The sequence below is a fragment of the Thermobia domestica genome, chromosome 15 (genome assembly GCF_964235325.1).
Source record: "Thermobia domestica chromosome 15, izTheDome1.hap1.1, whole genome shotgun sequence".
Lineage (NCBI taxonomy): Eukaryota > Metazoa > Arthropoda > Insecta > Zygentoma > Lepismatidae > Thermobia > Thermobia domestica.
In genome coordinates, this window is record NC_137468.1 from 193,795,832 (window position 1) to 193,810,300 (window position 14,469).

Consider the following 14,469-nt stretch of genomic DNA (forward strand, 5'->3'; position numbering starts at 1 on the left):
CCTTCTCTCCTAACGTCCGATGTGTAAAGACTGTTGTATACATGTAGGCATTCATTTTGATATGTTTATGATGATGGCATAAAAGTAAGACAACAATATACGCCCCTGTGTGAATGCACTGCAAAGTCCAATACACCACTATACACTGAAAGATCCGTTCAGGAAGGTGGGGGCCGTTGCCCCCTTGCCTTTCTACTCTCCGCACATGTACTTGACCATGTCTATGATATATTACTATGCTATTCCCCTCAAGTTCGGCTCGTATGTGTTGATACCTTCTATGAAACTTTTCCCCTACGCTATACTCTACGCTACCCCCCCCCCTCCTCTGTCGTTACGTGCTACGCCTCTGCCCTTACTTGTCAAAGTATTGTCGAATGTAAAGTCACATTGTAGTATATGTTTAACTGCGCTTCTGTGCATATTTTCATCGAACTCGCTCCGTATTTCGTCTCATTATCCACAATGTGTTGTGTTGGCAGTGTTCTTACTCTTCCCCCCATAATACGGAACGGTTGCGATCGAGGGTTTTTCCCGCCTATGTCTTTTCTTGTTCACTAACACAAATCGATTGACCATAGTCTCGTTCCACATTTCGTGTGACACCGGAAAATATTTCCTTGTAAGTTAAATATATTAGTATTTATATTTCAATAACCGGATTAGCTAATTCCCCAAATAACAATTAGAATAGTACTGCAAAGTATATTGAACACAATAAAACAGAAATCGTGACACTAGCTAACTTCATCCATTTTCTCTGATTATTTTTGTTTCGCTGTGCACTATAATCACTAATATTGTAGACTACTGACAGACTTTAACGAGCTGAAACACTGCAGCCAGAAAATCTAAAATTTTGCTATATTCCTTTACTAGTAAATAAATAAATAAAAACTCCTGTCAAAATATTGTAAAAGTCGCTGTCGATGGGTGTCATACGTTGGTTGAACTGACATATGATGACCCCATAGTAATAAACCGTACTTCTTATTACTGTTTCTATGAGCACAAATCACGTAACACCTTCTGCTACATAAATAAATTCCTTAATCTTTTGTGGATCAACAGATTTTATCTGCGAATTAAAAAAAAAAAAAAAAGCCACGGCATTTTTGATCTGCACCAAAAGTGGCTTTCAGTAGTAAGATACAAAGTGTTGAGTGATGCGCATTGCACGAATGCATCTTTCAGTACCAAGATATACAGAAAATGGATTCTTATATTCATGTACTTTGTGATCGTAGTTGCAAACTTCCCAGAATCGTAGCAAAAAGTACGTTTTGAGTTGCAAAACCTCTGCCTGTAGGATTAAACCGACTAACAGCGTAAGATGTATGGTCAGAGTAATATGGCATTTTTGACTTTGTATATTGCGTAGATCTCTAGTCGAGTGCCCTCTGTGAAGTAAAATGGAAATACGTTGTGTTTGATCTAGTTTACTAGCTTCCATTCTCTTGATGCAAATTTCTAACCTGTACCTACGATTTTCTCTAAGTTACATTCTCCGAAAGTTTTATTTACCGAAACTACTCAGAATATATTCCTATCTTGAACATTTCAACAGAAGGTTATTGCCATTCTCAGCACTAAATTTTTCAGAAGATTAACACTGCTAAACGAAATACAATGCTGTTTATTAACGTTTCCTACAAAATTTTATATCCAGTGGTATTGTTTCAGTGAAATTTCTCTTGCACATTTCTATCCTATTCTTGTGCGCTATCCTTGTAGCCTGTAACGCTGGCGATGGATATTTAATGAAACATTTACTTAAAGTCTCTTCGTTTCATAACAATTAATTTATTTAAAGTCTCAACAATGTGCCTAATGGTTATTCGCCGATCACTCATGATTATTTCATGCACTTTGCTAATGTTCTTCTGAGAGTGCTTCAGCGGGGCTTCTTAATCGAGTGTCATCTCCAATGGAAGTTCTCCCCTCTTAAATTCGGCTCCCCATTTCTCCACTGTAGCATATGAAGGAGGCACTATCACCTAAACTAGAAACCATGTCGGCGTGGATCTCCCGAGGTTTGAAACCTTTCTTGTGGAGATATTCAATAACAGCTCTCACCGTCAACTTCTTCGTTTGGTTACACTTTGCTCACTGTTCTGTTTCTCTGGACTTCTAACAACAGAATAAAAAGTCGATACTAATACCAAATTAGATATAACATCATAGCAAGGTTCAATAAATACTACCTAAAAGTATTACATCTAATACTTTTTGGTTAGGTTTAGAATGTATGTCGAGAGGTTACAATACACAGTGACAGAGTGCTGAGTACACAGGTCTGTGGCTAAGCATGAGGAAAATATTGATTAGATAGGTTTCCAAATATTCTGAATGGTGAACGCAGCCGACAGCTAATGCAGTGTTTTTTCCAGGTATACTATTCCAGGGTGTCTATCCGTCACGAAAGTCATGAAATTTAGCTTTTGAGTCACGAATTTTTTTAATCTGTACAAATATAAGTGCAGAACGGAAAATTTGTTCTATAAAACGTGAAAATTCACCATCAAAAATGTCTATTGTCGGCTTTAGACACTACCAGATCGCATCCAAATTCGCACTTGAGAATGTTACGAAATTTTATGGTTTAGTAAAGAAAAGGTCACGAAATTTCATTTTGAAATTTTAGTAGACACCCTGTATTCCTTCTCTCTTTTTCTTGAGTTAACAAAATGCCTTCCGCCGAGGAAAGATATATCAAATAGTGCCCCAGTGCAGTCTCAACACATTTTAATCTCTTCCTCGGACAAAGTTTCCTGCTTTCCTGGGAGAAAAGTGTACTTGCTTGTGAGTACATCTTTTTTATCTTTATAAAGAAGATACAAATATATTTTAGTCCCCATAGCAGAACATGCCGCGATCTGCGATGTGATCGCAGAAAATTTGCCGCGCCTGTGCAGAAAAAGCTGCCAGAGGAAATAAAATAGCCAACAGAAAAGTATAAAAACGTGAATGCTATGTATAGATGTCTTAAAATGCACGGACGACTCGTATTTAACCTGTTTTTCACGTCGTATAAAGCATATATTTAACAATCACAAGTGTTTCTTCTGCTGGAACTGATCATCTTGATTTTTTAATGTGGAATTATTGCAAAAAAGTTTTGACTTACAAAAGCTCATCGCAGAAAGACAAAGAAAGTTCTGTCATCGGGATTTAGTAAAGATTTGTGACTCAGAATATGAGTTACATCCACCACTTTGAACCTGGAAAAATAAGACAGATTTCAAAGCAGTGGAAAATACACTTCATCCCCACTTCCAAAATACTTAGTAACGGATTTGAGGTAAAGAAATGGTCAGTGTTTAATGAAACTCTGAGGGCATTCTTGTGGTGAATTCTTTACCAAAATGTGCTATGGTAACTAGAGTATACTATTGCGAACTATTAAGGCGTTTAAGTGAAAAGACTGAAAATGCCGTGAAAAGCTGTCTGAAATCATTCTGATGGACCAAGACAGCAGAAAGGTTACAGATCTAACAGCAAATGCCAAGAAATAAAATGCTGTCTCATCAGATTTAGTATCTTCAAATGTTTTTTTTTTTTTTTCTTCTTCTGTTCCCTAGCTTAATATTATTAATAATAATGGACTACGTTCTAGTAGTGATGAAGAAATTATTATAGCTGATAGTGATTTCTCGAACAGTACATTTCATTATGTTTTTCAGCTTTACGAAAATCTTATAGGACAATATAAAAAGTGACTTGAATTAGGAGTTACGTTGGGAAAAATAGAAAAGATTTCACACATGTGCAAATTTTTATTTTTGGTTTGGTTGGAAAGTTGTCAATCGTCCTCGTGCAATACATATAATGAAGAAAGAAGAAGAAGAAGAAAAAAAAAACACCCAAGAATAGTAAAAACAAGTTTTTAAAAAGTGAAGTTACCCAGTTGAATTCGAACCAGCCTCGAAAGTATTAAATTCCAATATAAAGAAACTACTTAACATCCACGGCTTTCGAAACAATAGTAGAGTTTTCCTTCAATTGTATTGATAGCTAACCAGCTCCTAAACAGCCCTCTTTTTTTTTTTTTTGGGGGGGGGGGAGGGAGTCGAAAAGCGTTCGTGTTTTCTTTAATTACAACCAATTTGTTTGGCAAATTACTGTTTTGTTGTTAAAGTTGCATTGCAGTAAACAACAAAATAGGAACTAAATATTTTCAGCAGCGAACTGTGAGCTATATTTGGAAGTTTCGCTGCTGTTTTCCCTTCAATACATAGTTGCCAAACTGCCTATTTTAACGAACTGAGAAAAATTCATATCCGCATTTAAGGTTTGGAGAAGTGTACGCACCATATTAGTAAAATATAATAATAATAATAATAATAATAAAACTTAAAGGGCGAGGGAAAAGTTCGAGCATCAGTTGCTTTCCCGTTGAATACTGTTTCGTAATAATCAAAGATACAAATTACCAGAAATGTTCTTAATTAGCAAACACTTCCAGACCGACATTGGTCAAATTCTGTTCGTTTTATCCTCGATCAGTTAAACAGGTTCTTGTACTTAACATCATTTCTGTTCTAATAATTGATCAAAATAAGAAAGGCGAGTAAACAAAGTTTCCTTAGTCTGTAAGTATATATATATATATATGTATGTGTGTGCATATGTTTACTTCTTAATTTTAATTTTTTGTTTCGTTTCAGGGTATATTGTGGTAACACTAGCCATGTCACATGTAAATAACATAAATATGGACTTGCGCAAACGAGAAGGGACCAAAGTTGTGAACATGAATGATGTGACTGATTTTAAAAGTGAACGTGGTGGTGATGCTTGGAACATAGCAGTGCTGTTGTTTTTATACCTTCTTCAAGGTATTCCGCTGGGACTGACTGCCAGTATCCCGATGATGTTGCAAAATCGTGGTGTCAGCTACAAGGAACAAGCGGAGTTCAGCTTTGTGTACTGGCCTTTCAGTCTTAAACTGTTGTGGGCACCTATAGTGGATTCGTGTTTTATTTCGTGGTTTGGACGAAGAAAGACGTGGCTTATACCAACACAATATCTTCTTGGCTTATTTATGCTGTTGCTTTCGCTGATTGTCGATAGCCTTTTGGGTTCTGAGAAGTTGGTGACAGGTGCTGATGGCATTGAAAAGTTGGTTTATGATAAGCCGAATGTGACTTTTTTGACAGCTATTTTCTTCATTCTTAATTTTTTTGCTGCAACACAGGACATTGTTGTTGATGGATGGGCACTAACAATGCTGAAGAGGTATATTGCCCCTTTTAAATATTCATCTGCACTACCTTTATATAGTTAGTTCATCTGGGCTACTGTGGAGATATGCACTAGATAAAGGTGATTTCTCTTGGGGTCCTCGTCATTAGTTTTATATTATAATTAAGCTAAGTACAGCATGCTCTCGTAATATTACTCATAGACTGAGGTATAACAATAATATTAGTCGATTTTCTTGTCATATAAAGGCTTATTGTGCAGCAATCAGTAAATCTTGCTTTTTCAATTCTTGACTTTCTTCTGTTCATAGCTTAAAAATAAGTTGATCAATTTAAGTATATTTAATAACTAGGAATTTTATGTGTAAAATTTTGGCAAGAGCGGTGCAAAATTGTGGAAGAAACGGTACAAATTTCAAATTCATACAAACAGTATCAAAACTAGTTACATCATATTGCTGTTATGCTATGAATTATCCGTGATTAACATGATTTAGGGACATATGCGAGAGGTGTTGTAAGTCATAGCAACATCCAACTTTTCTTAGAAATCTGGACATCGATAACACAGCCACACACAAACATAAGCACACATACACACACGAAAAAAAAAAAAAAAAAAAAAAGTTCTGTGCACCGAACCCCAGGGATGGATTCAATGTATTTTGTGACACAGAATCCAAATCTCGAAACCCCAAGACAATCGACCATGTTTTTATTTATTTATTCTTTTTTTTTTTTTTTTTTTTTTGTTTTATTTTTATGGGGGGAAAACTTTAGCGATTTTGCATAGGGAGAATACGCGTAAGATGGCCATACAAAAAAAAAAAAAAAAAAAAAACTGTGCATTGGACCCCGGGGTATAAATTCTATGTATTTTGGTACACAGAATTCTAATTTCGAAACCCCAAGACAATCGACTGTGTCAATTTACTTTTATGGGCGAAAAAGTTCAGCGAATTTTGGTACGTAAAACAGCACATACGTTTTTCGTACATAAAACAAAATTGACACTGTCCATCGTCCCAAGGTTTCGAAATTTCGATTCTGCGTATCAAAATACATCGAAACCATACCCTGGACCACGCTGCACAGAACTTTTGCTTTTTGTATGGCTGTGTTACGTGCATTCTCCCTATCTAAAATCACTAAAGTTTTTCTCCCTTAAAAAAAAAAAAAAAAAAAAAAAACTGTGGTCCGGTGCACAGAACTTATTTTTTTGCGTGACTGTGTAATTCCTACGCCAATATTAATTAACATTCTGTTTGTGGTGAAATGAAAAGAATTGAGCTTCGGAGAATGATTGTCCGTAGAATTGTTCCAAGTGTCCACCGTATCATGACTAAGCATGGACAAATATGAAATGGATACATACTTACTTTTTATGTGGTAGACTTATTTATGATCGTATAATAGAAGTCCTATAGATGAAACACTTTAGTATTCGTAACTTTAATTCTAATGTTAAGGTTGGATAAGGAGTCCTTCCAGGACTTCGAGAATCCAAGTCGTTTTGTTCCTTGACTAATGCTGAGGTCTTGCACTTACTGCACTGGTGGTGAAAATAATTGGCACGTGTACGTACAGGAGTATGCTTCTATCATCATTTTTGTCAATGCATGAACTTAAACGTGTAAGGTAGTTGACAAAACACTTGGAAACAAATTCTAAGACAGAATTACAAATCAGGTTTTACAGATAAAGTATTTTTAGTTAATTACAATTGAGTTTTGAAATATCCAAAGTTTCCTTTCAACATCTTTCGCAAGTCATTTTGAAGAGTAATAAACTAAAAGTACAATCGCGGACAAAAGTTTAATACATGAGTTTAATATAGTCCGTGACAATATGTAAAGTCTCAAAATTCACTCATGTATTAAAAGGTCTGCCTAAACAAGTCCCAGAACAGATTGTTATTGAAGTGAAAAGTACAGAAAACACTTAGAACAGATAATAGGCCCATATTTAACATTTCAGTGTTTCTTTTTTCAATGAGGCTCATCTCCGGTTACTACGTAAATATTTGAATCTAGAAAAGCATTGAATATTACCGTACCGATTGTTATTGTTGTGATTGGTCTCTGTGATATAACCTTCCCGTTATTTTTTATTCAATAGCTTTTGAGTTGAGTTGAGGTGATTTTGAGTTTAACGTCCCTTTCAGCAGCGAGGCTATATGAGATGTGGACCTACTGATTAACATGAAATCCGAACCACATGAGCTCCCACCGGGAGTCGAATCCGTGTCTCCCACGCCAAAGGCGCGTACAATAACCGCTTAACCACGAAGGAGCTCTATTTAATAGCTTTTGCCTAGCGAAATTGTACTGAACGAAAAGTAATGTAACCGCACACGATCAGTGTTGCTTGTCCAAACGCAGTAAAGGAGAAAAATGTAAAAAGTGCAAACAAAGTAATATTGAAAAAAGGTATTTACACTGAAAGAAAAGTGCAACTAAAACACAGGAAAGTTCACTTAGTGTTCTCTTTGCAGGACAAACTAATTTGGGCATTTTGAAAGAAAAAAAAAGTAAGGCGTAGCACCTAAAATTCCTAGCACTACTAACCTTACTAAGTCTGTGTATTTATCTAGTGATAGGCTATTGTTTCCTTTATCTGTCAATTTTTCAGTTATAGTATTATAATTTTATGTATTCATGGTTCGGATCGACCTGGAAAATATGGAAAACCAGGAAAAGTCAAGGAATCTAGCTTAGTGATAGAAAGTCGTGGAGAAAACAGAGAATTTCATGATAGAAAAAAAAAAAAGAAAAGGAAAATCAGGGAAGTTTTAAGTGATAGAAAAAAAAAGAAAAGGAAAATCAGGGAAGTTTTAAGTATGGATTTTTACTTCTCAAAAACCATTTCTCTTTTTCTTTTACCCGGCTATTTGGTAGGGGATATTTTATAAAATAAATGAGTTTGTTTCGCTAAACTTCTCTGTCTACACCCACATCCACACTATATATATGTACGTGTTTAGAGATGAGGAACCGCTTGGTAACGTAAATATAGTTGCTTTTTATGCTTTTTACGTTTTTATACAGACTTTTAAATTTGTAAATGGTGTTGTGGAAAACTTGAAAAAGTCAAGGAATTCGTACTCGCCAAGTAAATGGATACCCTGATATTCCAGTTTTTGGCAAATTAGTTATCTGAGTGCTTTCTAGACAGTGATTGTATTTTCTTTTCGGATAGGGAAATTTAATTTTGACTAGATTGAGTTTCGTGCGCTAATTTATCTCCGTATATTGTGACCGATAAAGGAAACTGAACTCTTGCAACTTCTTCACAGGATAAATATACAGTCATAAAAAATCAATTTTATTATTAAGTTTTTAATAGTAGTCGTATACCAAACATTATCTTGCTGCTAAAACCATTATTAAGACTTCTGGGCCTTATACATTTCAAGGAAAATCAAAATTTGTAGTAATGTTTTGAAACTAAAAAATGGATACTCTTTTGTTCGAGTATTCCATTTATACATGAGGGTCACAGACGCCACATCATAAAATCGGATACAAGATCCACTGGTCATAGATGTTAACGATCACTTGCAGTCTCATCTTTCAGAAAAATCGGTCATGCAAGCCACATGAGCGTTCGGTCATAGCCGACATAGAAGCTACAACACGCACAAAATTGGTCATACAAGCTACTGGTCACAGACGCCAATGGACGGAAAGGATGAAATGAATTTTTATGTTTAACGTCCCACAGTTATGCCCTATAGAGTAAAAAAAAAAAAAAAAAAAAAAAAAAAAAAAAAAAAAAATTAATAATTACTGAAAGTAAATCATGGTGGAATTAAATTTTTTGTACTCTCCTACCGGGAATAGAACCCGGAACCATGTACACCAAGGACACACGTGCTAGCCGCTAGACCAGTGGGTTGTCAATGAACACGGGAACAGTATGTGTACAATAATAATAATTTATTTGTACTTTACACCCAAAGGCAATTACAAAGTACAAAGTTTATACATCATTATCGAAAGGATATGCAACCCAACTCCAAATATGGAACTAATATTGGTAACACGAAATAGTGCTATAAATCTTTTTTTACCCTTTACATATGCTGTACAAAAATATTCTACGATGTATCATTTAGTAACTGAAAACCCTTTCGCTTAAAAGTTTTAAATTCATACTGAAATAAATCCAATCCCATAGACTCAATTTTGTTACCTGCATCACATAATTTACACAGTGGTGAATTCCTGTTCACATTTATTCTGTTTACAGGCATATAAAAAACAATATTACCAGAGTGTAAATTTATTGTTTCTTTACAAAAGTAATCAATTCCCTATTTGTTAGCGAATTTTCATATTTGGTCCTACCTCCCATACACCAAGAGGTTACGCGTAACACTGCATACTTAGGGAGGCTTAAAAAAGTGTCAATCACATAAATCATTATTTTCTGTCCCAATGCACAAAATAGAGAAGAATATTACATTTTCTGTCCCAATGCACAAAATAGAGAAGAATATTACATTTTCTGTCCCAATGCACAAAATAGAGAAGAATATTACATATTCTGTCCCAATGCACAAAATAGAGAAGAATATTACATTTTCTGTTCCAATGCACAAAATAGAGAAGAATATTGCATTTTCTGTCCCAATGCACAAAATAGAAAAGAATATTACATTTTCTGTCCCAATGTACAAAATAGAGAAGAATATTACATTTTCTGTCCCAATGCACAAAATAGAGAAGAATATTACATTTTCTGTCCCAATGCACAAAATAGAGAAGAATATTACATTTTCTGTTCCAATGCACAAAATAGAGAAGAATATTGCATTTTCTGTCCCAATGCACAAAATAGAAAAGAATATTACATTTTCTGTCCCAATGTACAAAATAGAGAAGAATATTACATTTTCTGTCCCAATGCACAAAATAGAGAAGAATATTACATTTTCGGGGACAGAAAATATTGGTTTATGTGATTCACATTTTTTTTAAGGCTCCCTTGGTGTGAGGTGTCGTGCCCACCCAATGGTTCCACTTTTAATATCATCACTCTGAAACCAGCAAGTCTTTTAAGCTTTGCGTCAGCTGTACTCGTAGCGACGCCTAGTGTCAGATTCTGCAACTTTGGAAAAACCTCAAGCACGTTATGGTAACACGTTAAACCAAGGGAGGGTACGTTATGTCCACCACTTTAACTTCGAGTTAGTTTCTAGAAATTAAAATATTGAATGACAGGAAATAAACTTGATATTATTTTTGGCACAAAACTTGAGTTATGACACGATAATAAAGAAGCATCTATTAAAGTTCTTATCCTAATAAAAGTGTGGTCAATTGTTAACCCACCTTGGTATACGTAGGGTTAATACGAGTGCCTCCACATACAGATTAATCATTGTTCTACAAAAGTCATATTCTAATGTCATTAAAACTTCTTAACAATTTCCCATTTTGCGTCAAGTTTGTATTATCGCCAGTCCGTACTCTTACGAGACACTTTTCAAACATATTCCTCTATATACATACTCATTATTATTAACACGCCTACTCCTACGGATGCACCTAAGACTTCCATGCGGACCAGTTTTGCCCTGCCCTGGACCGAATTGAATGTATGGCTAACTAATAGTAACCAGCACTTTCTGCAACAGAATATCATGAGCAGGCGATACTAGTGTAAATTAATATCCAGATTTTACAAGTTTAATAATAACTTTAATCACAGAATATTTTCCAATTATTAGGGGGACTGTAAATCTAATTACAATGATACGTATGAAAAACAACCTGGTACTGCTGCACACTGGCGGTTCCAGTGTCCGTTGTCGTCAGTGACTTATCTGACCAACCTTGAACATCCGGTGTAATGTGGGTGCTATGACCGAATGTAAATGTAGTTTCTATGACACATTTCTATTCTGTCAGGCCTTGTTTTCATATTGTCAAACTACTCACAACAGCACACTGAGCAAGGCTATGTGATAATATATATAAAACACACAATCGCTTAACAGTTCCAATACAATAACTGTCTTGTGTCTGATGAAGACAGAGTTATTGTGTTGAAACTGTTACGTGATTGTGTTTTTTATATATTATCACATAACCTTGCTCAGTGTGTTGTTCTGATTAGTTTGACAAATTTCTCTGAAACATGTGGCTGCAGTGAATGTTGGCGTATGTGACCAGTGGCGTGGGTGTGTCTTCTGACACCTGTGATCTATTCCTGTAGATCAGAGCACAGGGTTTGTAGAATAAAATGAAGTATTATCTTTTCTCTCGTTTTTAGTATAAGAGCTGAATTTATACTATAAATTTTACTTTGTATCCATTTAGGTCCTGTAATGTTCTAATTGTGCTTTTGGTTAATTAGAGATTGTGTAATGATCTCTCTATTTTAGATGCAATGTTGGTCATGCGTCAACTTGTAATAGCGTTGGACAAACAGCTGGATATTTTCTGGGATATGTTGTTTTCATGGCTCTGGAATCGGCTGACTTCTGTAATTCATATTTAAGAAGTGAACCATCTACAAAGGGCATTGTAACTTTAGCTGGTAAGTAAGAACGTTTGTTATAACCAATTGTACTGCAATAAATATACAAAAACGGTTTTAAAAAAAGAAAGAAAAAAAAACTTTGTAATCTGTTAATTGGGGATCTAGGTCTTTCTTAATTGTAATCACACCGGAACGCTTGTTGTGTTGAACTCTTTCACATATATCTCTGATGTAAGAAATTATAGGTGTTTCTCTGATTCTTCCATTCTTCCGTTTTCTTGATTCCGTATATGATTTTACATCACTGACGAAGCTGACAGATACCGTATTTTACGAACTATAAGACACACTTTCATTTTTAAGCTTTATTATTATTTTTTTAAAGAAAATACCGTAACATTTTTACAATTTTTATTATTAGATGGTGGGGCGGGAGGGAGACAGTGTTTATCAAGCTTGTGAATCCCCGCAACTCATGTTCGTCGGATCGGTGTACTGCTGCTGCCAGTTGAATCCAATGTTGCCAGATAAAGATAGGTTTCCCGCGGCATCGAATATATGGCCATTTTCAAGACTGGCGGGAATTTTAAATCAAACATTTCTATATATTAATTTCGAGTATAAGATACCTAAATTTTGGAGGCAATTTTTCGAAGAAAAAAAAAAAAGTGCGTCTTATAGACCGTAAAATACAGTAATCCACTAAACGATCGTCAAGAAATTAAAATGTACACGACACAGAAATTGATACATTTATTTGAACAAATATTCTTTATAAAAACTTTAGTTTGTATATAAGGTTATTACAAATGATTTACCTGATTTCATAAATTCTCTGTAGCTTTATTGTTGAACATACTGTCACAAAATTTTGCAGACGTATTGGAAAGCTCAAAAAGTTTTTTATTGACATAAGTGCTCTATATGCCTCCCCCACCCCCTTAAGCAATTCTGCAAATATCAAGTTGATAATGAAGATGTTTCCACATTCGTTCTAGCATTTCCCTGTCAACCCGTTGGAAAGCACTATTGATGCCAGCTCAGTTCTTTTAACACACTAACCTTTGGCGAGTTTCTAATGTGCAGCACGACAGCGTGAAGACTCTTTGTCCCCCAGATTCGCACGTTGTGTCTGTTCACTGAGTCATTCACAAAAAAATATTGCTTTATCACTGATCCACGGAGGCATCCTAAAGCTGTAAAAACTGTGCATACCATTGCCGAATGGACTTGGCAGTTGGTGGATCTTTGTTTAACTTCGTTCGGAATTGTCATTGCATTGTTAGGACATACTGATGTGAATGAATCTCGAGCACATGCAAGCTTTTCCTGCACCTCTCGCCATCGTGAATAAATGCTCACTGCTGCGCTCTCGTGAAAAAAATAAAAAGCTAACCTGTTTTTTTTTTTTTTTTTTTTTTTTTTTTTTTTTTTTTTTTTTTTTTTTGTAATACGTCTGCAAGGTTTTGTGACAATATGTCTAACAGTAAAGCTACAGCGAATTTATGAAATCGGGTCAATCATTTGTAATAACCCTGCGTGTATATACATGGTGGATCATTCATCTTAAAATGCCCTTATAACTACTTTTAAACTATAAACTATAAAGGTGACCAAGAAAGTTCTGTCGCTTTTTGTGGAGGTCTGTGTTCACTTGGCCCTCACACCGTGACTTGCATGCGAATGGAGATAAGGCGAAGGTCAGTTGTTGGTGTGGGTATACCCAACATACTACTTGGTTGTGGCAGTTCAGTTACACCATGAACTTGCGTAAGGACAAAGTGAACATGGGACCTCCACAGAGCGTCATAAGGGCATGTATGCTGTACGAGTTCAAACTGGGGTCAAACGCTGCTGCAGCGGGGCGGAAGATATGCCACGCTTTTGGTGAGGGCCATGGGCGTCTCTGGCATGTTAAAATTGAGGGGGACGGGGACGACTAGAATACTAGTAGACCCCAACTAAGGTTACGTCAAGATTATGTGTAAACTGGAATCTGCTTTATTAACGGGATCCCCTCTCTCTACCTTTACCAACACAATTCATCATAATTTTCTTCCATCACTGGTAGGCTACCTCCCTTCCCCCGAAAAAAATAGTTCATTTATAATATGGTTCGATAATTTCTTTACCTTGACATTCATACTCAGTGTTCTTAAACGCATTAGCAGCAGTCTAGTTTTATAGTCCTCATGTATTTCGATTATTTAGCTAACAAGATCTTAACTCTTTGAAAGAAGTCTTAGGATAACACTTTTGATTTGATTGTGAATTTCAAATTTTTGACTATCCTTCCTCTGTATTCTTAATAAACTCAAATGGTATATTATCTACCTTTTTCATTTTGCAATATGTTTTTGAACTTGTGCAGTGAACCATCCTCGTTTACTTCATTTTACGTTTTAATATCTAAAATATTCAGCTTATTTTTGCTATCACCCCGCTCCTCAATATATTCTTTCCATCTTCCTCAAGTTGTAATTCGCTCATTCAGGCTCCTTTCCTTCTGTATTTTCTATATTCTCCCTTGCTCCCTTCTATTTAAATGAAATTTACCTTCATATACATTATTCAAATTTTTATATCCTTTTTAATTCCTCTTGTCACCGCTTTAATTGTATATTTCCTTGTCTTTGTATAGATTTCCCTTCTTAATTCGCATATCAACTTTCTATACATCCTTTCCTTCCCTCCTCCAGTCTTTCTTCGTCATAGAATTCAATTGTTGCTGGTTAAGCAATGAAAAATGTGTGTTCCTGCTTCCGAGACTACTTTG

General features: G+C 35.5%; 1 protein-coding gene across 1 annotated transcript in view; it reads left to right on the top strand.

Moving 5' to 3' along the window:
- Nucleotides 1–14,469, top strand: part of LOC145671522 (acetyl-coenzyme A transporter 1-like) — a 72,312-nt gene that overhangs the window by 12,506 nt on the left and 45,337 nt on the right. The window contains exons 2-3 of the mRNA XM_081740711.1: nucleotides 4,668–5,238; nucleotides 11,596–11,750. Coding sequence (XP_081596837.1) covers nucleotides 4,691–5,238; nucleotides 11,596–11,750 — 703 coding nt within the window. The 5' untranslated portion in view covers nucleotides 4,668–4,690. The remainder of the gene's footprint in view (nucleotides 1–4,667; nucleotides 5,239–11,595; nucleotides 11,751–14,469) is intronic.